The following is a 26,623-nucleotide window of genomic DNA, read 5'->3' as shown; positions in this document are numbered from 1 at the left end:
GGGATCTGAAATGTGGAAAATTAATATGCACATATGATAAGACAGAACTAATTAACATTCCAAGTGCCACTATTGTTTATGCCAACATAAAAGGACATCTCTGTGTTGCCTTGGACTATGCATTTGGTGATAAAGCCAGCGACAATATGTGGGTAAGAGATGGAACTGTCTGTGGTGAAAGAAAGGTATGTAGTCTGTGTAGTCTTATTACCAAGTAATTTCCTAATTTCAAATTTAAATGCATATTTGGTATTATCCTCATAATTTCAGTGTACATTTAATTTCAAAAAATAATATTCTTTATATGGTATTATCCCTGAATGGTGACAGATAACTTCTGTGGTTTTATAGCTAGGTTCCTAGTTTGAATGGATTTTCTCCCTTGCCTTGTACACAACTGAAGTAAACATGATCAAGCTCAAGAAAAAAAAAATTCCATTTTACAAAAAAAATACGAACAATCCCTTTTCAACTTCTTTGTTCTCTGGTTGAAAGCATTTATTTAATGGTTACAAGGATTAGGTTTACCTTCTTCTGGACAACAGCTTTGCAAACTATGTATCTAATATCTCCACCCCAAGACATCCTTCTAACAGAGTGGGTGTATTTCTAACTATCATGTTACTAGTCTGTATCCAGAGCTGGAACTTTCATACTCTGTCCCCAGCCACTCAGTGTGACCTGACCATCTATTTATGATCAATATGTTTTTTCCTAGTTCTTAAACAAAGGTGTATGTCGCCACAGTTATAGTGATTATATATGGAAGATGAAATATAACAACATATTTTTCATACTCAAATTTTAACAAAACCTATGTGAGCAGATTGCACTCTCTGACTATACCATTAGTATATTTTGGTCGTATTTTTTTAAGAGGATAAATTCCAAAGCTATATTGACAGCATCATTTAGAAAATGTTTTTTATAAAAATAATATTTCCAATTATATGTTCTTTGGTTTACCATCGGTCACTATGAGCCTTTCTATGAGTGCAGTAAACATTTTAAAAAAAATCTAAGGCATAGTATTATTTGATACTACAAGTAAAAAGAAGTCTCAAAAGTAATATTTCTAAACTTCTGAGCTTGATGCTTACCTGTAGTCTCTCATTAATTTCACCACAACCGAGAGAAAGTTAGGTATACCAGAAACCTTGGCGCCATTGCCCCAGCTCTCTTCTCATCTTTCACGGACAGTCCATCACTGAACTTGGTGGATTAAGCTATTTCACTGTGTCTCAGTTACAACCACTGGTTTCCACCACACCACCACCGCCACTCAGTTTCACTCTGTGGTTGTCACTTTCCTAGACTTCGTGCGGCCTCTCTAGTTTGTCTCACTGTGTTTTCTCTTCCCCTTTACAGTCTCTTTTCCAAAACCTACTTGTATCAGCTTTCCATCTTCCAATTAAATCGCTGAATACAATCAACTGTTTATAGGCCACCTTTCTGATTAAGCTGTAAGACTCAGTCCTTCTGCAATAACCTCCGTCACATCGCATGTGGGCTTTTTGTCTGTGTGCGTTTCTGTATCTTTACTGCACTACGAACAAGAGGAGGGGGTTTTTTGTTTGTTTGTTCACTGCTGTGTTTTCAGGGCCAGAGCCATTGTAAGACTCAACTATTTAGTCAATCAGTGTTTGAATGGCTGGTCTCTGTGTAGCAGCTACACCACCCTTAACATTTCTTAAAAGCTCTGTACTATCTTCCAATTCAGAGTCATTCCCAAGTATTTCTTCTGTTTCTGTAAGTTCTTTGCCTTTCGTCTCTATGCTTGGCTAAGTCCTGCTCAGCATCAGGGATCAATAAACATGTTTTACTGTCCTCAGATATTCGATACATTCTGTGTGTTTTATTCTCTCGTAAAACTATTTTTTCATTATAGTATTAATTACATATTTATCTTTACTTGTATTGATTTCATGTCTGTACATCCTATCCCAGTATAAGCAGGGAAGTTGCTTTTATTGTCTTGTTTACTTTCAGAAAACCAGTCTCACCTAATGCTGGAAACACAAAAGCACTATAAGTTAATCACTTATTGTTAGTATAGTAATATTATTAAGTGAACACCTTTTTTGTCAGTATAATATGGAACCATTTTAATTAGATGCCAAATACAGATGGCATTTCAGTTAACCTACTTCGGGTTATTTTTGTTTTAGGTTTGCAAGAATAAAACATGTGTAGATTCTGCGTTCTTGAATTATGACTGTACTCCAGAAAAATGCAACAATCAAGGTGTAAGTATCAGTACTGTGCAGCAAGAATAGAAATCATTGAGAATGATCCATGGAAAACAAACATACAGCTACACACACACACACGCACACTTGTAAACCACATAAGAAAATTGGCCTTATCTGACCTAGATATTTCACAATTCTAAAGGAATACAAATAATTTTAGCTACTTACTTTATAAGGTGACACTTCTCCTTGTTTCAGATATGTAATAATAAAAAGAACTGTCACTGTAACCCTACGTATTTACCTCCAGTTTGCCAAAATGAATCACCAGGATGGACTGGTGGGAGTGTCGACAGTGGTAACTTTCCACCCTCAGGAGGAGGCGGTGTACCTGGTAAGCATTGATAACAAACCAAAAACATAATTGAAACAACATTTTAATATATCAAACTTAATAAATAATTATCTACTAATTTATATTTAGATTATGTTTCAGTATCAATAGATAAACCATACATGGCTACTTAATTGTGTTTTATTTCCAGAGACTAATATGTTGTAACGTATGAAACACATATTATAAATACGACATGTCAACAAGGGCCCAGGCAGGAAGATAGAAATCACTGTAGTCTTTCATACAGAAGGAGGTCAGTATAAGGTGTGGGGTAACACGTAATGGCAGAGATGACAGCCAGTCAGAGAACAGGGAGGCGACCCAGAGGACAGAGCACAGGCAGCCACCACCACTTCTTAGGGCCGGGTGGACAGTGGATGGAGATGGCATTACTAGAACCAGCATCAGAGCCATCTTGAAGGATGTGTAACATGGTCAGGGCTGCATGCCAGGTCCGAGATCACAGGGAGAGTTGCTCTCCAGCATGAGGTGGGTACGGAGGATGCACAGACACAATTGGAGACGCTGGAGAGAGAGAGGGGAATAAATGTCATGGCAATTTCATGCTTTCTTATTGTCCAAATCTCATCCATTGAATCCCATTGGCCAAATCAAACTAGAAGACAGGAGGTCAAGGAGCTTAGGAAATGTAGTTTTCTACAATTTTTGGTTCGAAGTAGAGATAGATTTTAGAGCAAGCCAGCGTATCTAGTGATGCTTAGGACCAGACTTCCTTTACATAAAAACCTATATTTACACATAATCGAAGCAGATTTCTCTAGATTTTGAGCCAGACATAGTTCTTAATATTTCCACATTCATTCCAGCATTTGAAATATAGTGTTTAAGGCCATATGATAATAGAATAAGTAAAAAACATTATAACATATTTAACGTATTATCAAGCTATTTCTATTTTAGTAGTAACAGTTAGCATACCTTCAAATTAACTACAGTGAATTGCTTCTGTCCATACATATGCATGCCGTTTCTCCAAAGGGCAGAGGGGACTGTGCTTGCCTAGAATCCAGGTTGGCCTTAGCGACATGATTGAACGCCAAAGTGTACAGAATCGAGATTCTGCGGCTTCCATGGTCTTCCTGCAGACTCTGACTGGGTTTTCTAGAATGCTAACTCTCAGTATTGGAACACTCGTTCTGTTGAAAATCATCTGCTCATATTATGAAATTTGACTGAGACACAAAAATACAACCATGCAACGAAGCCCTCCTCAAATTCATGACACAAAATTAACAAGATTAAACGACTGTTTCAGTCCTTTAAGTTATTCAATTTGGGGATACTTTCTTGCACAAGCTCGCTGTCTCTCTCCACCCCCACCCCACAATTTGGTACCAGATGTTGTATTTATATAATGAGAATCTAAAACAGGTAGCATTGGAAGTGGATGGTGTGTGGAAGACAGAATAGGAAACTGTTGAAGACAGTTGGTATATGTCGAAATCATCTTGAGAATATTGCTGGTGAGCAATTCAAAAATAGCTTAAAAACGTTTTATTAGAAGTTGGAGACATGAAGACATTTATTATGAAGTTGTGAATTGTGTGATATCTCTGCTACCTGTGATAGTGTGATAAATAGAAATCATGATTCTAGTCAGCAATATTTCCAGGTAGACTGTAATGATTTCCAGGTCGGGTGATTTAAGCTACCTATGATAAAATGCAAGCCGGCAGTAATTATTAATGAAGGAGCAGCTTGATTTTCAAGTAAAATGTAGCAAATATAAAAAGAGCTAGAAAATGTTTTTGGGTTGAAAATAAAATGAATTTTCATTTTTGGACTCTTCCGGCAAAACTTTCTTAAAGTAAGAAACGGCTAACAGCTAAATTTTAGATACTGAGCAATAGAATTTGATCTCAGATAAAAATTGTCAAGCATATGTAAACACCTGTTAAGACCTCAGAAAAATTTAGTGATGCCCCTTAGACACGTTCATCTATAGAAAAAGCCTAGAAGGCTCATAGTGGACCGCCTCGTAAAAACTCTCAAACAGTAAGGATAGTATGAGTCTTAAATAGGTTATTTCATACAGTCTCACCAGGGTCCAATACAGACAGGCTTACATCAAAGAGATTTGTGGGTGTGGTTTTGTTTAATCAGGTGTATTTTTTTTTATGTAATACTCTAGATCCAAACTTTTTAAAGGAATTACATCCATTCAAAAATGACCAAGAAAATACATATGCTCTTTGAGTCCTACTCAGTCTTGGGCAAGGAGACTGATAAACGTGCTCCTGGAAATGGAATTACAAATCATAGGGTATAAGGAAGAAATCAGAAGCCAAAACTTCATTGATCTGTGTGCTTGTGATTTTTAAAAATCACAACAAAAATAACAGCAACAAGAAATATAGGTGTAGATGGTTTTCACAGGTTAATTCCAGCAATTTTTTTTGCAAGGAAGAAATAACATTTTAAAAAACAGTGGTGGGAAGGACTTCTGCCACCTCATTGTCTAAGGAAAACATAACCCTGATGTGAAATCCAGACGAAAAAGTTAACAAAGAAAAAAATGACATGTATTTCATAAACATAAATGTAAATATTCTCAACAAAATATTAACTCAGTTTATGTAGCTATCTATTTTAAAAGGATAAAAATGCAGACACACTGGAGTTTATCCTAGTAATACAAGACTCTTTTATCATTTGAAAATCAGTGCAATTTACCAAATCAAGAAATGTTTTAATGTGTACAGTTTTCTCATTTGATGCAGAAAAGTCATTAAGACAAAATTCTACACCTATTTATGAACTTGTTAAAAGGCAACAAACTACCACAGAAGTAAACTTCATCAATCTGATAAAAAAGCATCAACCAAAAAATTGTAGCTAATGTAGCTTATGATAAAATACGTTGGTTTTTTCCAAAAAGTTGGGAGCAAAGCAATGACGCCTGCTACCACCACGTCAACATTTTACCCAAAGTCCTATCCAGTGCAGCAAGTAAAGAACAAAAAATCAGGAGCATAAAGTTAGAAAGAATGAAATGAGACTGCAGACAATATGCTTAATTAGAAAATCCTAAGGAATCTACAAAAACACTTCCAGAAGTAATAAAAATCTTTTGAAGATCAAAGAAAACAATGTTTAAAAGTCAGTAGTATTTTATATACTAGCAGCAGTAAATGAAAATCAGCTTAAAATCAGCACCATCTACAATAGTATCAAGATATAAAAAACATTAGGAATAAATTTAACAAAAGATGTGCAAGACTTTTACACTGAAACCAAACAAAAATGCAAATAGATACTAAATATACAAGTAAGTGGAGAAATATGCCATGTTTACCTTTGGAAAGTTTGTTTTTGCCAAGATGTCAATTCTCACCAAATTAAATCTAGAGATCACAAAACCCAATTATAAAAACAGGCAATATTTTTAGATATCAACAATTTCATTCTAAAATACACACAAAAGTGTTTAAGAAGAGCTAGAGAGCTCTGAAAAAGAACAGCAAAGAAGGACAGCTTAGTCTATTTGCCTTGTATTAAATTTATTATAGCACAGATTTAGTATATAGTTACAATAATCAAGAAAAGTACCAAAGATAGTTCAAAAGGGGAGGAAAATCAGTTTAAAACACTGTATTCTAAGAACTGGATATCCACATTAGACAAATGAATCTGAAAATCACAACTTACTTCACAGTTCATACAAGACAGACGATAAATCTGAACATAGAAACTAAAACTATTCTTGAAAGAAGCATGGGAAATGTCTACATGACCTTGAGATGAGAAATAATTTCTTAGATAAACCATGAAAATACATATTGACGCAAAAAAAAAAGATAGTTTGGACTTGATCAAAATTTTATTACATGGCAGTATTTCTTTAAAAAAAAAATTGAGTATTGAGGGAAAATTCGGTTCTTACCGGGATCACACTCTAATTCTTTTCATCTGTATTATGAGACAGAGCTGAAAAGAAACTACATGGAATAGAAGGTTCTTAATTTTAAAAAAATGAGGAACAGGACTATTACATAGAGTTAGAAGTGTCTAACTTTGGGCACCTATGCTTTCAACTAATCTATATGAATATAAAAATATGTTAATTATAAAATTATTAAATGTTGAAACATTTTGTGCTAATAGTCATTATATTAAAATACAGATGTGTTTTTGCTGTTTTCTTCAAATCACTAATGTTTTCTCTCCTAGGAGGCCGCTATATTGAGACTACTTACCATGCCAAACCTACGAAATGGCCATTTTTCTTACTCATTCCTTTTTTCATTATTCTCTGTGTACTGATTGCTACACTGGTAAAAGTTTATTTCCAAAGAAAAAAATGGAGAACTGAGGAGTATTCAAGCGATGAGTATGTTAATTTCATATTTAAGATTCATTACATTTATAATTGGTTGGCATCCATAGTAACTTGTCAGTAAATAACATGTTGATGTAACTAGTAATAATTCAGATTATATATTTATTTGTATATGGAAATCTAATATATAATATATTAATGATCAATATAATTAATCAACAATATTTAAGAGGTGACTAATTTTAACCTTAAAACACCTTAGACTCTGTTAAGGGTAAGTTTGAATAGAAATGATTTCTAGTTAATGTTTATCTACCTCCTTTTAATATTTGATCTTAATTAGTTAATGTATATTAAACATTATTACTTTAGTTTTTAATATTTATATATTTCAAGGAAATTTTACATACACTATTTTCTTAAAATATAGCTGGGAAATTTAGTAGAGTATTTAGCCTTTAATGCACTTAAATAAACTGAGAGGCAGCCAGAGGTGGAAAAGATTAAAAATTGACATATAATAGTAAAACTGAAAAATCTAGATTAAAACCATGGCTAATCTACAGAAAAAAATAAAATAAAACAATTTTTCAAACAGAACTATCTGAAAATATGCTTTAAGAAAAAAATAAATATTAAAATTGGTTTACTTCTCTTCTTGGAAATTGCTATAAAATAATTCCTACCTTTGAGTTTTATATCTGTGCCCTCCAATTTAGTTAAAATGAAATGAATTTTATGAAAATATTTTAAGAATTTTATTAAAGTGGTAACTTAAGACAATATTAAAAGAGAAGACATTGCATAGAAATACTTTGAAAAGTTTGTATAAACTTGCTGAAATAATAAGTAACATAAAATGGTTACGTAATTCAGATAATACTTAAATATATTAAAGGAATTTTCTTTTATTGGATGATTTTATTGTGGAAAAGCTGATCAGAATATGAATGGTAAAAAAAAGGCTTAAAGCTATTTAGATAATAATGGTATGAATATGAATATGATCTGAGTTCATTTTCAGGTAAAATTATATTACTGTGCCTCTTCTCATGTTAGCCCTGATTATCAGCAGAGAATTGTTCTCATTGGTAAGATATTCTCAAGTAGTGGTTGCTCCCAGATCTCAGATAAGGATTCAAAACTGTTTCAATACTGATAGATGGTACAGAGTTTTGTAGAACAATCTTTGAAGAAATTACAATTTTAAAAAATTATTTTTATTTTTAAATATATAGGCAATTTGAAAGTGAGAGTGAGCCCAAAGACTAGACTGCAAAACCAAAGAAACCACGATACCACAGTAAGTACTGAATACTTTAAGGATGAGAGGGAGAGACAGAGAAACAGAGACAATTCAATGTATTAGATAGATAAAAATAATATAAATCTAGATTAAGTGGTGCTAGTCATATACCTGCATATGATAAAAATTAAATTGAGGAGTAGTTTTCAATATTGTAAGCTGTCATAGATGTGGTAAATTTGTCATTTAAACTACTTCTTGTAGTGCTTTTATATATTTTTTCTAATAATGCTTATTTCTTTAGCATTTATGTATTCAAAATGTTGGTTACGAGTGAATTACATGATAGAACTCTACATCAAAATAAGTGTACCCTCATGACATTTGTTGAATTAACCATCATTTTTAACTTGATTGGTCATACAGGTGAATTTTTCTCCTTTATTTATTCTTCCAGAGTAATTATCTTTGATGGGCCAGAAAAATGGAAAAGAAAAAAAAAAGTACATGCATTGCCTGAATGCCTGGGATTCAAAACCTGCACATTATGGCTTTGATCTGTCAAGAAAAGATAGAAATTTTCAAGTATAATATAATATAATACCATAGATAAATTATTTTTAAGGAATACATGTTTATGAGTTTTATACTGCATATTTCTTATTTTTAAAGTTATCTCACATTAATTCTGTTAGTCAGTAGGCATTGACTCTGTTCATCAGTAGGCATGAGATAAGAAAAGGTTATAATGTAATACATGCAATACCATGGTTAAAGGCCACTGTTATATTTTAAATGTCAATGGTGTGTGGTTATGTTACAGTCTCATAGTCTATAGCCAATCAAAAGACAATGATCCTAAGATTTGGAAAAAATTCTCAACTATATGCTACTTATAAAAGACACAATTTTAGTTATATAAAGATTCAAAATAAAAGACAGAAATCTATATACCAATATATGTACCATGGAACTTTATAAAAAAGAAAGCTGGATAGGTTTTAACACAAAAAGCATTAGTATATATAAAAAAGAACGTGTCATAATGCAAAAGGTAAATCTAAGAGAAAGCTACAATAATACAAATGTGTGAGTTGGGCTTCTCCAGAGAAACAACCAATAGAAGAGTGACAGAGACAGACAGAGACAGAGACAGACAGAGACATACAGAGAGATAGCTGAGGAAATTTATTATAGGAATTGGCTCACATGGTTATGGAGGCCAAGAAGTCCCAAGATCTGCCATCTGCAAACTGGAGAACCAGGAAAGTGCTGATAGTGTAATTCAGTATGAATCTAAAGGCCTGAGAAATGGGGGGGCCCAATGGTGTAAGTCCCTACTTGAGTCCCAGAACCTGAGAACTAGGAATACTAATGGATGTCCAAGGGTAGGAGAAGGTGGATGTCTCAGCTCAAGCCAAGAGCAGATTCACCTCGTTCAGAGAGGTCTAACCACGTACTTCTTTCTCAGATTTCTTCATCATCAATTTTCCATTCATGTTCCTTCCCAGTCCTTGATCATCCAGCCAAACCACCGGCTACAGCCCATGAATCAGTATATAATCCCATGTCTGGTTATTTCTCCTTTCAAGCGACTTGCACAACCAGGTACACTGCCAGAAGCTCTGCCCTTTCAGCAGGATTCCCTTTCACCCCTGTCCTGCAGGGATGTCCACGAGAAGGGCTGTAGGATACAGCTCTCCACCCTCAGGTGGGGCCTGCACACTGTACAGAATCATCTGTAAGCTCACCCAAGTCTTCTCTTCCTCTGTCATTGATTGTAGTGGACTCCTTATGAGGCCAGAAATGCAAGCTGAGAGCGAGAAGGCAGTGTCGCATTTAGGCCACTTCTTCTTATAACTTACCTGTGCCCTCAGGGCCAGCTTGGGCCTGCTCACATATTTGCCATTTCAGTTTGATGATGGCATGTTTCGGTGCTGTCTCATTTTATGGCTTCGTGGTCAGAAAATATCCATTTTATGATGAACAGTTGGCCAATTTCAATGAGGGTTGGGGGTCCTCTCCCACCAAGAGGGCTCGCTGGGATGTAGGGGCTCACCCTACATCCTCTAGGATGTCTCTAGCTTCATCAGTCTTCCCACACATCCCCATCCTAACAGAGTCCCATTCTTTCCCAATATATGCCCTCACTTTGACAGTAGACACCCTGTGAGGCTGGGAGGTCAACTTGCATTATAACTCAGCCAATTACACAATGAGGTTCTCCATTTAATTTTCAGCAATTTCAGTCCTGCGGCTGTAAGAGAGCAGTCCCTTCTTCAGGGCATGCCTAAAAGCCTTTGGGTCATTTATGCAACACTTGACCTGGAAATTCAGATCTCGGAGCTTACCTTTGTCTTTCACCATGTTGTCCAGCGACGTTAAAGGACGTCAGTGTTGTTATATTCCTTAGTTTTCAAAAAATGTTCAGAAGTATCATATACAGAGTCACTTGGCTCCTTTCTTCTTATAAGTGGTTGATTAGAAGTATCCAAAGCAAGTATTTTGCATATCTCTGTAAATAGTTCATTCCATGGACTATCAGTGCTCTTTTTATTACTGGAAATAGCCAATGGCATCTTTAAATTTTATCAGATTACAAAGCCAGTTTCAAGAATCCCAGAATTCATCCTGTAAATCTCCAAATCTGTATTAGTCAGAGAAACAGTCCCAGTCTGAAAACCAGGGGTGCTGATGTCAGAAAGCAGAAGAAAATAGAGTCTTAACTCAAGCATAGAGCAAATTCACCCTTCCTCTGTCTTTGTGTTCTGTTCAGGAGCGCAGCGCAGTGGATGCCCACCAGCGTTGTGGACAGTGGTCTTTACTCAGTCTTCTGACTCTAGTGACGCTTGCCTTAGGCAGGCAAAGCCAGGAGTCTGAAACAAGGAGTCAAGTCCATGGAGACGGAGGGCTCTTTTTAAAGTGACAGATGTGAATCCTTGAGTCTGTGCCTTTTAGTTTGGCAGCACATGGATTAGTTAATAATAGCTGATAAAGTCCTTTCCAATGTGGCTGCCAAGAATCTTCTATTTGATGTGTTTTCCAATAAACAACATCTCCAGGTTGTAATCCATGATCCTTAAGGTCTTCATCTCCCTGGAACTCACTGTGAAAGGAATTAGCTGCCAAATTTTCATTTCCTTTAAGTGTCTTAGTAAAATCCAGACAAATATAGATCTCCCCTGAGTAACACTGCTTCATACGTTCCCTCATCTAGTCACACAGGCTAGGCCCTGTCTTTATTTCAGGAGACAGCCAATGTTTACCAAAAGGAGTAAACCTAAGGCTGAAAAGCCCTAGAGGAAACGCTTTTGGCTATGAGAGACCAAATGCTTCTGAAAGTTTTGCCAGTTGTGTTTTGACACTGCCATTGTTTCTTTCCACCAAACCCGAAGACTGGGGATGATAAGAGCAGTGAAAATGCATCGGCCAAATGTGACAAATAGATTTAATTACTTGTCCAGTAAAATGAGCTCCTCGGTCACTAGGTAACTCAGAAGGAATTCCCCAAACAGGAACTATCCTTTCCAATAACAATTGACCTACTGTTAAGGCCTTGCTCCCCTGCAGGGAAAAGCTCCAACCCAGCGTGACCACATACAGATCATTACCAAGATCTATTTATACCCTTGAGATGTTGGCATTTGGACACAGTCCAACGAGCATACTTCAAAGGGTTCCTTAGGAAGGGAAAAGTGAATTTATGACCCATGAAGTGGTTTTCCAGGATTATATTTTGGGCATATAGTCCACAGAGTATATATTTTATGAACCACCATGGGAGAAAGTTGTGGGAAATATCATTTTCCCCCTAAAACCGTCTTCTCAGGTGCCCGGCCAGTTAAAGAATGTATATGCTGGAGTAACAGCCACTGTGCACCAACAGGCACTACGGATTTTTTTTTATCAGGTCCAAACCCTACTTTTGTGACAGGGCCAAAAATTTCCCCCTTTTGTTGCCCCATCTGTTTCTCTCCTTCAGTGATGGTTTCTTGAGCCTGCAGGAGGACATCTTTTGGCTGGGTTAGCAGAGTGAATGGATAGCAGTGGACACTGTGGAGGCTGAACAAGATTAAAGCTGCCTGCCCGGCTGCAGCACCAACAAGATGACTTCCTTTAGCTTCCATGGTGTCAGATTTGGAATGACTGGTATTTTAATCCTCGCCAACAGTTTTAATAGTCATATAGCTTTTAATAACTCTGCAACCTGTTTTCCATTTTTTAAAATATGGAACGCTCCACGAATTTGCGTGTCATCCTTGTGCAGGGGCCATGCTAATCTTCTGTGTGTCATTCCAGTTTTGGTATATGGGCTGCAGAAGGGAGCGCTGTTTTCCATTTTTATGAGCTATCCGAAGGGGTTAAAACCCCTCATTGTTTCCACAACATTCCAAAGTGGTGTGCCACTCCAAAGGCACAGCAACTGCCAGGATAAATATTTGGCACCTGGTCTTAAGCTACTTGACAAGCTCAGGTTAAGGCAATTAATTCAGCTTGTTGTAATGACTTTGTTGCTGTAAACAAGAGCTTTCAATTACGTTCACCATGGACTTGATTGCATATCGAGTTTGGTGACATCTCTGTTTCTCCTTTAACTAGGAACCATCTGTAAAAACAAATTAAATCAGCATTCGCTATAGGATTTTCTTTTAAGTCATTCCTATTAGGAGCAAGTAGATAATCGGTTAATAAAGTGCAGTTAGAGTTTTCTTCCTTGTGGTGCTTGAAGCAAAGTTGCAGGGTTAAGGTTATTACCGTCTGGTGAATCACCTCTGCCAACTTGGGATCACTGAGAACTTTTCCTTTTCCTGAAGCCCTGAAATGGGACAATTGATACAAAGTTCACAGAAATCACAGAGGACCATGTAGGAGCAACCGTTGCCCGTTGCTGTGTGAACCACTCAGAAAGTTCACCGAAACACCCAAAGCAATCGTGAAAGACATTAAAACTGCAAGCCAGGAAATTGATCAGATTTCCGCTTCCATCCTTACTCCACCATGTAAAGATGCTCAAAACTCAAGTCTAGAAATCAGGCTGGCCTCCTTCTAGACTGAAAAGATTGGTTTATAACTATTATTATTTTTCTTTTATTGTCATAGAAAATTCCCTCATTAAATGCCTGGGTGCTTGCACCTTCCAGCAAATATCCTCTCTATCAAGTCTCCACAGATATTTCAGCTGATATTAACAAAACAGGTGAAATACACACTTGTATATATACCTGGTCTGAACCCCAGGCTTGGAGAGTGGCCACCCTTCCAATCTTGTCCTTCCCCAGGTACTTTCCCTCAGACCCCTCAGATACCTACAGAGTTCTCTTTATAGCTTTATAATCACTCTCCATTGGCGCTTATTATTATACTTCCTATTTAAATTACTGTGTAATTCCTGTTTCCTGATGGGACCCAGACTAACATGGCCACAGGCACAAGCTACAGGAAGAAAACCAGTGCTGTTGTGCTGGGGAACAGGAGTCTGACTTCGTGGCGTGGCCAGCCATAGTGAGCAGTTCAGATGTGTGGCCACCTGGTGTCTGAAGGTCAATTGTTCCAGCTCTCCTAGAGCCCAGGAACATACCCCCATTTCTCAAAAGATACAGAATTATTTGTTGTGGATGACATACAAAATTAGGTCCCCGAGGCTGAAAAGAACCTATGGAAGTAAGTTGCCCTGATGCTTTTGCTTCCTTGGCTTCGTGGTAAAGCTCCTCGTGGTAAACAGGAATCTGAACTCTGTCAAGTGGGTATCAAGCTTTCAAAGCGGAGATGCAGGAACAAGAGAAAGACTGGATTCAACTCCTACCTAAGTGCCACTAGGACAAGTCACAGGCTAGCTGAAGTCAGGGAGCTCTGCAGGGGAGGAGGAAGGTCAGACTGAGGGGCAGGGGGATCAGGGCAACCTAAAAAGCAGTAGCAGAAAAGGGTACTCTCCATCCTGGGGTCATGGCCTCAACCGGCAGGCTCTTGCCGCTCTATGGGATGAGGGTCTTTGGCTGCTTTGACCTGATTCAGATACTTTTCTGGAGTCAAGTTAGAGTAGACAGGATGGGAGTTGGAAATGAAAATTAAGGGAAAACACAAGACGTAATTCAGGTGATTCAGGTAGAGATGATTTATTATTTCATAATTTAAACCCTCAGCAGTGACAACAGAGGGGAGGGAGAAATTGTTGTGTTTTTTTTTTTCCTTCTTGGTTTAAGCCAGTTTCTGATGAGTTATTTGGTCCTATCCTCTCTTCAGGCCAATACTGTTATCAACCGTTACTGTCAGAGAAAACAAGACAAAACACAACTCAAACAAAATCCCAGTGTTACTCTTTTTTTTTTTTTTTTTTTTTTTGAGTAACGTACTTCTAACCCAAGTAACTTATTTAAAAGGCATGAATGACTGAAGAGTAAGGATCAAAAAAATAAAAATTGATTGCAGAGAAAACAATCATCTGTTACCTCAACTGCAGATATCCTTAGTCTTGTAATAGAGTGGCTTCCTAAAGTACCCTGCATTTATTTACCTATTTTTGGTAACTATTTAGGTCAATAAAGCAAAGTGCCTTTAAATTTCCATTCTAAGCATATAGATGGATTTTAATTTAGAATAAAAAAGAAAAGACTGTGACATTTATAAGTGCTCTCATATTTTATAAAAGAGAAAAACACCAACATACATGTGCACACACACGTCTATATATCTATATAATGACATATTTTAAAAAGTGATCATCCTACGTGTTAAGATTAATGATGATAATTATTTTATTCTTATGCATACTCAGACTCTTTAAATAAAATGTGTATTACTTACTACTGTAATAAGAAACAGAATCATTCACACACTCACATGCATGTACAATTTATTGACTAAAGAGTCAGGGAAATATTAGGGCATTCCCAGCTCTCTGGATGGAAAAGGATCTTAATGTCATTAACAATCTAAAATAACTTTTCATCATTATGAAAAGTGGAAATGGTTAAGCATAAAATAATGTCAAAATTTTTGTGGTAAACATCAGCACAAAACTGAAAATGATAAAATGTTTTTGGAACCAAGATAAGTAATGTTTAAAGGCAGGAATTTACTAACAGTAGGCTAGGCCGAAAATCCTAACTTGTGTAACGGAAGAACCAGTGGAGTGAGAGATGGGAGAAGGTCAAGGCACACTAAACCCTCCTCACACTGAAGGGAGCCTCAAAAATGCCTCGAATCCCATGTAACTATATTACCTATTTTTACTTCTGTGCCACACTTACTATCAAAACAGTCCATTACTAGATAACAGAGTGGAAAATTTTTTTAAAAATAGGATATTGAGAGGAAGTCGAATATAAGATACGCTATGACTCAGAAGGCATATTACTCAAAAACGTCCCATTGACTAAAACGAGTAACTTATGGAAGTTCCAACTCATTACAGACGGACTGGGACCTCCTATCAGAGTGGGTGGGAGGCATAAACACCCTTTTATGAGCTTTATGAGTTTGGTAACTGTGACTTGTCTGTCCAATGCAACGTAGGGCAGCACGACAGAGCGAGCGGATTACTTGGTTTGGTCCTGGTGTTCCTGATGCCTGCGGTGAAAAGATGATGCCCAAGCATCAACTTTGTGAGAAAGTTTTAAATCGTAGTTTCCAGATCTTTGATGGATGTAGTTTTGTTTATACTTTCAATTTATCTATATTCAAGTTTGGGAAAGATGGAAAAAATGTGTTTTTGGAAGATCATATGTATATCATCTAAAACTTTAAACTGCCTGGGTTTTAGTTCTCATTGGGATCCTCTTTTCTTCTAATGTCTAACAGATCCCAAATATGCAGCTTTATTACCTGATATTGGCTCTCTTTTTATTTTGAACTAATTTTTACCAACCATATAAATCTTCTCAAAGAATCAGCCTTTGTCTTTGCTTTTTTTCTGTTTCTTTTTTTTGTTTGTTTATTTTCCTTTTCATTTATTTCTGCTCTTCCCTTAATTCTTTCTTTCCATCCACTGTCTGTGAGGGCAATTAGTTCTTCCTTTTCTACCTTTTTGATAGAGATTATAATGAAAACAGCCATTTTCTATTGGCCTCTGCCCTGTAATACGCATTTCACTGCAGTTAAAAGGACTTCAGTACAGTCTTGCCTGGAGAGCAGAGATGTGTCCTCTTGGGAGCACCTGAAAGAGTCTGCCTTGACAGTAGGGTTAGGATGGTGCCCGTCCATACTTCATAGTGCTTTGCCTAAAACCAGGAATTCCCTCGGTTCAGACATGTATCTCAACATCTGTTACATGAATATCATAGTCAGTGTGCAACGTTATACTGTCAGGACCAAGAGAAAACTGAAAAACAATCCTGGATGCTATCTGAAATACTCTCTCCTTTTATATTTCATCCATCATCTTGCAGGAAAATTTTTATATACTGAAAATAAAGGGGAAATATCTAATTTTATATTTATAAAATGTTAGATTTGATTATTCCACAGTCTGATCTCTAAATTTACTTTCCTGGGTGAATTAAGACAATAAAATGAATGAAAACTCCAAGGCTCTAACTTACTTTCAGTAATTTTTTTCTGAGTTAACAGTGTAACTCAGAGCACCTCTGGCATCTTTATGATATCAGCCCTCTTTTTATGTGGCAGTGAAATGAAGTCAAGATATAAGTACTCCTCACCAATCCTCAGATAAAAAAAAAAAAGAATCCCACGATTTATGTGCTCATAAATGCTAGTGGGGGTGCACAAAAATCCCACACTTGGGATTTCGTTCACAATAAAACTGGGAATAATAATAATTAACAATAATAAAAATTAACAATTCTTAAGTGCTCCTTAAACAATGATCAAAGTGTCCAATACCGAATGGTTAATCACTTGTTCTGCACTCACCTTGCGGGGGACAACTTGCTGTCACTGCTGCTTCCTTCTGACACAGATCTGTAACGTCGATAAAGTGTTCAGTGGGGAAATGGAAAAGTCTTGTAACAATTAAGGGACTGTTTGAACAAAGAATGTTCTTCCAAGAAACAGAGTGATTCACTAAATAAAATGTCTCCTTCCAGCAAAATAAAAGAAATAGAACAGGTACTGTCTCATTATTAGAACAAATGCAGTCAGCCACCTTGCTTTGTCGACTCACCCCTCTCATCCTCCTTTTATGTTTATTCAAGTATTTATGGGATAAACCCACATCTGTGTAGACAGGCCCCCTGATTCTATGATACCCCTAACTCCTCAGGTCAACTTGGGCTAAAACCAGAAAGTAGCACTCTCAAAAGCTTCAGGGAATTTTTTTCATCTTCTTGTAACACAGACTCACATCTTCCCTTCACATCAACCCTTGGAAGGCAAAACTAGAGGTAAACACCTCTGTAGAAAAATATAGTAATTTATGAATAAGGAATAAGGGGCTTAATAATGATGTACAAATATCTGTGTAACCAGTTACAGAGGATGTGATCATTTCAGTTACTAATCTGGTTTGCCCCAGTGCTTATGCTACAGTGGAAAGCTATCACTATGATCTCACGTTTTACAGAGTTATGGAGAATAATCTTAAGAATATAAAGATTAAATCACTTGCTCAAGACACCATAAGTTATCAAGATAGGCACCATTTAGGAGTGAAAACCAGGTTTTCTGAGGCGAAAAGTAATCTTCTCCCCATTTCTGATGCTTCCTTCTGTCTCGTAACCTGATCATTAACTACACACGCAATTTCTAACTGAGAAATGAGAAATTAACAACATCAGTAGCTAGGGAAATAAATATTAAGCAGGCAGGTTCACAGACATCACCTCTGGTTGAGCAGGATGTTCTGATAAAAGTTGCTGACCACTGTCTGAGGATCTGGATCTTAATTTATTTTTAAATGCAGTGTTGATTATTCTCATGAAGTTCACGGACAATACGACTGTTTAGACAGGGTCAGTGGGCCAGGAGGCTGAATAACCCGCCACGATACCCTTGGACCCATGTCTCCTCCTAAAGTGATACTGGCGGTAAAATGAATGGTTTGCAGGATGTGCAAAGCCAGAGAAAACACGAAGGACACAAACCAGTCTGAACTGTATCCCAGGGCCTCGTCTCGTACCGCTGATTAGAGTCTACAGATTATCCCTATAGTCTGAGATTGTTCCTGATGAGATGTAAAGCGTTTTTCTGTGACTGATTTAACGTAATAAGACAAAAAAATACATACGTCTCACTTTCCGTTTCCCCTCTGTCACAGAGCTGTCTTATTTTATTCCGCTTTATGATGACAGCGGTGGTAATGAGCAGTACGGGTAGGGAAAGGTACAAGATGAGTTGAAATCTGTGTTTTGTACCAGTGAGAGATCTTTCCTCCAAATAACCTTTACCTAGAATGGAAAACATGCGCTTCAAATTATGTCAGAGATTTTATTAACCATATGAAAAGGTGGAGGGGATATCATTACCCACAATATTCCTGGACGCTGAACATTTCATTCACAGAGACTATGAAAATGTAAAATCTGAAAAACTGAACTCATGTATAAAATGGGCTGTTACTAGTGCTTTACTGATGTTTTTGAGTTTTCAAACTTTCACCGTATGGTGATTTCCTTGAATGAAGGTAATGTTCTTTCATGGACCATGTGTTTAATGCTTTCAAATATTTCCTTAGTTCCATTCTGACACAGGGTCTTCAAAGCTCCAGTATAGATATTACAAAGAGTACTGGGGTTGTACCTATATGTGAAAATTAAATCTGGGGTATATGACATTAATTTCTCTTACAATACTACGATTTTTTTTCCTAAAAATCAAAAATCAGTAGTCTCTAACTTATTTAAGTCCTTTAATCAAATATGGAGCAAGAGTAAATTGTTAAAATGGCTCAAGTCACGGCTAAGCCTGGCTTTGACCCACTTCTGACTAACCAGTTCTTTTCGATTCTCAGCGAACATCTGTATTCATTCCTGAGCATCTGATCTATGTGGCTCCTCAGGTCCACCTTTCTGGATTTACAACGGACCAAGGCCTGCTTCCTCCACAACTTGCCGCCATGTTTCCTTTCACCTGACATGAGCTATTTTTCTACCACGCCTTTGCCGCAGGAGGAGCCGAGGGTCGGAAGAGCCACTCTTCCTTCGGCCACAGTGCGGTGATCGCCAGGCTCAAAATACTCCTTACAACCGCCCCAGCGATCCTTTCTTCCCATAGGTTTTTTGTTTTGTTTTGTTTTGTTTTTCAAGTGAATTCCAAGTAGGAGCAGCATTTTCTTTTTCAGTCAGCTTTATGCACATGCTTGGGGTTCCCTACGTATCTTCAAGATAAGGATTATTTGTAATCAGACAGGGAGTGCATCAGGCGAAGCGATCAGCCTCTCTGGCCACGCACTGCAGGTGGGTTCTCTGCACCCTGTATTATCTTCTGGGTGATCAGTGATAGATACCACGTGGATATCTGAAAATGAAAGTAATATATGCCCAGGTGGCCTCGAAAGTCTAAGTAATATTTTCAGGGACCAGAAAACAGATCCTGCTTCCTTCCCTTACACTGTTTTTTGTTGTTGTTAGTTTTTTTTTTTTTTTAATGCAATGAAATTTCTACTTTTAAAATTGCCTAACATTAGGTACACTTTTTGTTAATAAATAATGTCAATGTTGATATAGAAAGAACAATACAAACTTAAACTATCTTAAAGTCTTTTAAAATCTTACAAGTAAAGTAAAACCGTATTTGTTGACATCAATTGCTTTGCAGTCTAGCTTGGAACCTAAACTTCCTCTCTCATATACCATCTTTGATTAATCAGTTTATTCTCTTATGTATTGTCTTGGAACCTAAACTTATTCTCTCACGTATTATCTTTGATTAATAAAGTTTTAAAGACACTAACCAGATTTGATCACATGTCCATCATCAATACTTCCAAATTCTCCTTCCTTTGGTAAACAATTAGGAGGCATAAATCCCTCCTTACACTGGCAATGGTTAAAATTGTTGCAGGTCTAGAATAAGCAGAAAATAAACAATTTTTTATGTACAAAGATGGCTTTCAATAGAGACCAATTCTATACTTATTCAACAGAATTTATTCCAAAGAATTTGTCCATTCTAGAGAATTTATCTTAAATAGACAAATTCAACAAATTTTCACAAATTTTCTCTTGAAATTTCCATACTTTAGAATTTGGCAGGATTTCTTAAGAAAATAAGATTGAGGCTCTAAGTTATAGACTGTTAAGTGACACCAAGCAGCATGAAATTTTTTTAAAAAAATCATTCAAATGATTTATTTAAATCGCCAAACTATTTATTGAATAGTTCAAAGCATGTTGCTTAAAATGAAAATTGAAATTACTTACTCCATTTTTATGACAATCGATATCAGAATTGCAAGCCCTAAGATTCATTTGGTATTTGGCCTCTACACATAGAAACTTCAGACAAAACTAAAATAAAGCAGAAGTGAAAAACAAAGTCAGTCAAACCATCAGCTTGTGTGCATACATAATAAGAAAAATTCAAGAAAATGCCAGAATTCACATTACCAAGAATTTGCACAAAAACCCAAAAAGTAAAATAAAGTAATAATTGTGACTATATTGAAATAAATGTTAAATAAGCTATGTGCCTTCAAATGGTAAAGATAAAGTCAAATGGAAGAAGGTGGAAGTTTTATTTTCTTACCATCTAGCATCAGTAGTCTTCTTAGAAAGAGAAATATCTGGAAAAATAATTTGATTAGTCTCTTGAGTTCAATAATTATCTGAGGAGCGTTTTAAAAAATACTCGTGACTGGGCTCCACACGAGAGCCTTCTGTGAAAATCTCGTGGGGCAGGTCCAGCTGTCATCATGGGCAGTCAGGGTTGAGAACTATCTAGTGAGAGGTCAAGGTCTTAAAATCACTGGTATGAGGAGCAAAGGAAGGTAATTTACTATTCCATGTGGGGAAAAAATGAGAAGGAGAAAAGCCAGGGTAACAGATCATTATATGAGGTAACAGCACAGTTAGAGACTCCCAAGGGTGAGATGGCTAAAAGGCCTTCTAAGAAAAAGGAATGTTTAACGTGTAAATTAACATTTTCCCAATTTATGGCATTAAATTGTGTGACTTTTCTTAATTATCCAAAAATATTCAGTAAATTCAATACTTTGTGAAAGGATTTTGTTCTTGGGTGAAGTTTGTCTTTGGATCACAATAACCAACAATATGCAGAAAGAGGAGGGTCAGAATTCTAAGATACAGGTTTGAGCCAATATCACTTAGATTTCAAGGGGGAGGGAGACCTTGGGTCATATTTTTACCTATGTTTCCAAATGAGCAAGATGTGACAGATCTATAATTATTTTCATGTGCTATTATCAAAAAGTATTATATAGAAATAAATTTGAATTTAGCAATTAAACCTTGAGACTGTCTCTCAAAAAAAAGTCTGTTAATTAAATTTTGCAGAGCAACTCTTAGAATGGTTTCTAGGATTAATTAGAATATTAAATTGTTGTTAGATACATCATTAATTTATAGAATATTATAAGTTTCTAAAAGCTTTCTATAATTACAGTATGCTATATAATTAATTGTTAATACTGTTTTCTTATTTTTATGTATAATATAAGTAACTGTATATGTTAATTCTTGTAACAATCCATTGAGGTAGATATTATTCCCTACTTTTATATTTTATAGATGGGCAATCAGACTCAGTAAGGTTTGCTTGGGGGAAGGTAACGGCTAGGTAGAATTCTAAGATGGCCCCCATACTCTTCTGGTATACATTTCTTGGATAATCCCCTCTCTTTGAGTTGGGGGAGAACCAGTGAATATATGATGGAATATCATTCCTATGATTAGATTATTTCATAGATATAAAAGGATTTTAAAGAGGTAGTTAAGGTCCATAATCAGTTGACTTTGAATTAATCAAAAGGGAGATCATTCTCAATGGGGTCTCCCCTAATCCTGTGAGCCCTTAAAAGATGGGAGATGTCAGAAGATTCTCTTGCTGGCTTGGAAGAAATAAACTGCCATGTTGTGAGAGGGCCATGTGACCAGGACCTGAGGGGGAGCTCCTAGGGGCCAAGAGCAACCCCTGGCAGATAGTTAGGACTAAAATGGAGCAATGGCTGCAAGAAAATGAATTCTTCCAACAACCAATGAGACAGGAAGAGGACTCCAGCCTCAAATGAGACTGTGACCCCAGCCAGGAACTTTATTTCCGCCTAGTGAGACCCCAAACAGAGAACCTGCTTGTGCTTTGTTGGACTTCTGACTTAACAGGAACTGTGACATGGGTGTTGTTTTAAGTTGCCAAGATTTTGGTAATGTTTTACACAGCGATAAAAAATTAATATAGTAACCAGGGAAAAACAGGTAAATATACCAGTTGGCAATTTTGGTCCCCTCATTTTAGACTCATAATAACTTTAAGTGGAGTATAAGCTATAAAAATATTGACTCATTCTGCTGTAGACGGGGAACTTATATCACATCATAAATCAACTATGCCCAAATAAAGAAAAATGCATGTAGTTCCCGAGCCTTCAATAAGATGGAACACAACTCCCTGCTCTTTAAATCTGGTGTATGCGTGGTGCCTTCTTTCAATTAAAGTACAATACAGAAAGAGGAGGAAAAGAGTAATTTTACAGTGAGAGATCTGACAAACATGACCTCAGCCAGTTAATCAAGCCTAATCTAACATCAGCAAGGACCTATACTTGATATGACATGATGGAAGAGCACTTGATCTCTGTAGTTTTCCTCCCAAGAACACATAGACCCAGGCTAGTCATAAGAAACACATTAGACAAATCCAAACTGAGGGACATTCTACAGAATATCTCCTGCAAACTGTCAAGGCCATCAAAACCAAGAAAATTCTGAGAAACTGTCAAGAGGAGGCTAAAGATACACATTTAATAAATCACGTGGTATTCTGAGTGGAACCTTGCAAAAGGACACTAGGTAAAGGCTAGGGAAATCTGAATGAGGCATGAGATTTAGTTAAGAGTAATGTATCAACGCTGGTTCATTGATTATAACGCATAAACCACACCATTGTTAGATATAATAATAGGGGAAGCTGGTTTGTTGCTTATGGGTGGGGTAGTCAATACGGGGAGGGGGGAAATCAGGGCAGGGGTCCAAAATTGAATATGGTGATGACTGGGCAACTCTATACATTAGTCAAAAGCAATGAATTGTACACTTACCATGGGTGAATTTTATGGTAAATAATACCTCAATAAGGCTGTTTAAAATGCACTGGTTGGTATACTGTCAAAATGATTATAACCACAAAAAATAATGTTTAAAACATTAAAATTTTTTAGTTCTAATTACCATATAAGGTCCACACATACTGCCATCTTCCACAAATGTCTCATCTCTTTCTTCAGGTCTATCAATTGTGGTCATTGTTCCTTTAACTGGCTTATCCGTGTGTAGAAATGTAGATGTGCATATTTCCCCTCGCACATGTGTGTAAATCACAGATAAATTTGGATGTGTTACTATAGCTTTGTGTGGCCAGGCACACACTAATTTTCCACATAGGGCATGACTAGAAGCATAAGGAAGAAAAAGATTATATTACTATTTACTGAAATAACATAGATGCCTGCTATAGCTGAGTTTTAAAAGTATTTTACTCATTTTGATCCAAGTTTTACATATTTTTCCCAGTAAACTTTTTGAGCACACTGATTCATGTATGACTTGGCTCTTTTTGTTTTGTGAGGAAACGTGGCAAGGTAAAAATCACTTTTGCATCTGGCGGCCCTGATCTGTTCTATATTAGCTTCTGAAATGTGAGCAAATGATCACTGGACTTCAATTTTTTTCCATTAGTAAAATGAGATAAATAATTCTAACTACAAATACTTCATGTATATAAATATATTTATAATATATAGAATAAACATATGATGTATGTAAATGACCTAACACAATGCCTAGCACATCCCAGCAGTAAATAGAGGCAAGTTTTCATTGTTGTAACATTATAGGCAATGAATACATGTTATTTGTAGGCAACAGGTAATACTATTTAGCTCAGATCATGAAACAAAAAGCACCTGTTATAAAATGCCACCTTAACTTGTACAAAATAATATATTCTAGAATCTTAGCAATATGTAACCTATACTCCAAATGAAATTATGATTTTATAAGTACATACCGGAAATCACAAAATCCTCGGCCACAGTTTCCAAATTTATCTGCTCTTGTATTTATTTCATCAAAACAAGCAAATGGACCACCTCTAGCACCTAAAAGAAAAAAAAAAAAGCCTTAAGTAAATTATAACACATAATTCCAACTACCATTATAGAAATAAAAGACTCAGTCTGGAAATTATAATATGATCCCTAGGAAGGTTTATAATTACCTGGCATTAAAATGTTGCTGGGGATAAATCAAGATTAGTTAAGTAAAAAGCAACATTACTCAAATGGCTACATATGGAAAAACACAGGCTGTTAGAAAAATAAGCTGCCATTGCTCTATTTCCTCTAAATTGTTTACTTTCTGCCTTAGCTACCTATCCACTGTGAAAGGATAGTTTCCTCTCATTACAAAATAAAAGGAAAGCGATAGTATTCACAATGCAATACTGAGCAGTGATTTAACTCTTCTTATTCCAAACTAGGGTCCTCATCTCTGTTCCCTAGTATCCTAACAATCGCTGAACTAGAACTACTGAATTTGAAAATTAGGAAACATGTGAATGTTCAACTACTTTAGCCCTTTTAAATATTTAGTTGTATCTAATTTTAAGGTCATGAAAAATTAAAAGGTATGTAAGGCTGCCCCATCGCTTTGACTTGGTGATTTGGAGGTGGGTGGTGTTGATCATGTTCATCACACATAAATAAGAACTGAGATCTTTTGTTGTCACCACTTTTAATTGACAAGGGTGCTCTCTTCAGCAATTTCACAGATTTTCATAGCTGGAGAACATGGTCTATAAATTTCACTCTCTCTCCTGAAAGACACAATCCATCCATACATCTACAGGATTCTATAAAACAGGCCAAAATAGATTCGTAGCAAGAATCCACCATAATCAGCAGCAATTCTTTTGAAAAGGCCTGCTCTTCAACTCACCAGTAAGTAATTGGCTTCTGTTTGCTTTCCTATACTCAAAATACAGATTTGATTAAATCTAACTTCCCAATTCTCCCAAATTCTATACATGGCCAGAATTGAAAAGGTGCAAAACTTAAGGTGACCATTTCTTTAAATGTGCAGACACCTATGCAGGGATACAGGGATCATGAAAATCAGAGAAATATGACACCACAAAAAGAACACAATAAAACTCCAGAAAATGGCCCCAAAGGAGTAGATACCCAGAAAATGTTTGACAAATAATTCAAAATAATTGCTCTAAAGATACTAGGAAAGCCACAAAAGCAAACAGACAAGCAATTTAGGATATAGAGAAAATAATACAAGAACAAATTAAGAGGTTCAATGAGGAGGTAGAAAATATTAAAAAAAACAAAAAAATGTTGGAGATGAAGAATCCAATGACTGAACTGAAGAATTCAACAGACCTAAAGAAACACGCAATGTGAAAGTGAGGGGATGGAAAAGATGTTTTATGAAATGAAAATGAAAAAAGAAAAAGCTGGGGTAGCAATACTCGTATCAGACAAAGGAGACTTAAGTCCATAATAAAAGACAGAGAAGGTCATTATATAATGATAAAGGGGCCCACAGAGAAGAGAATGTAACATTTGTAAACATGTATGCACCTACTATAAGAGCACCTGAATATAAAGCAAATATTAATAGACATTCAGGGAGAAACTGACAGTAATGCAATATTAGTAAGGGAATTTTAATGTCCGTCTTAGATCAATGGATAGATCATCCAGACAGAAAAATCAACAACAAGGAAACCATTCTGGCCTTAAATGACACATTAGACAAGTTGGACTTGATAGATACCTACAGAACAGTTCATCGAAAATCATGAGAATACACATTCTCATCAAGTGCACATTTCTACTCTCCAGGAGAGGTCAATGAAATCAAGAGATGCTTTTTTTGAGAAAATAAACATAATGGGTAAGCCATTAGCCAGGCTCATTAAGAAAAAAGACAGAGAGAAAAAAAAAGAAAAAAGACAAAAGACAGAGGACTCAAATACATGAAATTAGAAATAAAAAAGCAGAAATTACAACAATATCACAGAAATACAAACAATCATATAATGATACTATGAACTTATAAATCAACAAATTGGACAACCTAGAAGAAAAAGGTTAAATCCTATAAACATATAATCTTCCAAAACTGAATCAGGAAGAAACAGATCACCTGAACAGACATAGATTGCTGGTATTGAAATTAAATGAATAATCAAAAAACTCCCAACAAACAAAAAGTCCAAGACCAGACAGCTTCACATGGGAATTCTACCAGACATTTAAGGAAATGGTAATACCTCTCATTCTCCAACTATGGGTATCAAATGGGCATCAAAGGAAGGAAATAATGGAATGAAGCTTTAAAAAAAATTAG

The 26,623-nt window shown here is 36.2% G+C and overlaps 2 protein-coding genes and 1 non-coding gene across 19 annotated transcripts in view; 1 reads left to right on the top strand and 2 right to left on the bottom strand.

Moving 5' to 3' along the window:
* Nucleotides 1–8,763, top strand: part of ADAM2 (ADAM metallopeptidase domain 2) — a 61,144-nt gene extending 52,381 nt beyond the window's left edge. For all 16 annotated transcript variants that reach the window (XM_045518856.2, XM_074353595.1, XM_074353592.1 and 13 more), the window contains 6 exons: nt 2–185; nt 2,169–2,246; nt 2,451–2,586; nt 6,781–6,940; nt 8,128–8,192; nt 8,593–8,763. In XM_045518856.2, the coding sequence (XP_045374812.1) occupies nt 2–185; nt 2,169–2,246; nt 2,451–2,586; nt 6,781–6,940; nt 8,128–8,161 (592 nt within the window). In that variant the 3' untranslated portion in view covers nt 8,162–8,192; nt 8,593–8,763. The remainder of the gene's footprint in view (nt 1; nt 186–2,168; nt 2,247–2,450; nt 2,587–6,780; nt 6,941–8,127; nt 8,193–8,592) is intronic.
* Nucleotides 8,764–12,357: 3,594 nt separating this feature from the next.
* On the bottom strand, nt 12,358–12,464 carry LOC123617792 (U6 spliceosomal RNA). Its single transcript, XR_006726035.1, has one exon. It is a non-coding gene; the product is annotated as a U6 spliceosomal RNA (small nuclear RNA).
* Nucleotides 12,465–15,953: 3,489 nt separating this feature from the next.
* Nucleotides 15,954–26,623, bottom strand: part of LOC105071530 (disintegrin and metalloproteinase domain-containing protein 5) — a 46,731-nt gene continuing 36,061 nt past the window's right edge. The window contains exons 15-20 of one of the 2 annotated variants that reach the window (XM_074353585.1): nt 24,270–24,360; nt 23,432–23,651; nt 20,450–20,536; nt 19,981–20,092; nt 18,316–18,475; nt 15,954–17,051 (exon numbers count right to left, since the gene is read on the bottom strand). In XM_074353585.1, coding sequence (XP_074209686.1) covers nt 17,000–17,051; nt 18,316–18,475; nt 19,981–20,092; nt 20,450–20,536; nt 23,432–23,651; nt 24,270–24,360 — 722 coding nt within the window. In that variant the 3' untranslated portion in view covers nt 15,954–16,999. Of the gene's footprint in view, nt 17,052–17,515; nt 18,476–19,980; nt 20,093–20,449; nt 20,537–23,431; nt 23,652–24,269; nt 24,361–26,623 lie in introns of those variants that run through there. The other variant, XM_074353584.1, reaches the window with a different exon arrangement.

This window comes from Camelus bactrianus, chromosome 26, assembly GCF_048773025.1.
Source record: "Camelus bactrianus isolate YW-2024 breed Bactrian camel chromosome 26, ASM4877302v1, whole genome shotgun sequence".
Taxonomy (NCBI): Eukaryota; Metazoa; Chordata; class Mammalia; order Artiodactyla; family Camelidae; genus Camelus; species Camelus bactrianus.
This window is presented reverse-complemented; position numbering and strand designations above follow the sequence as displayed.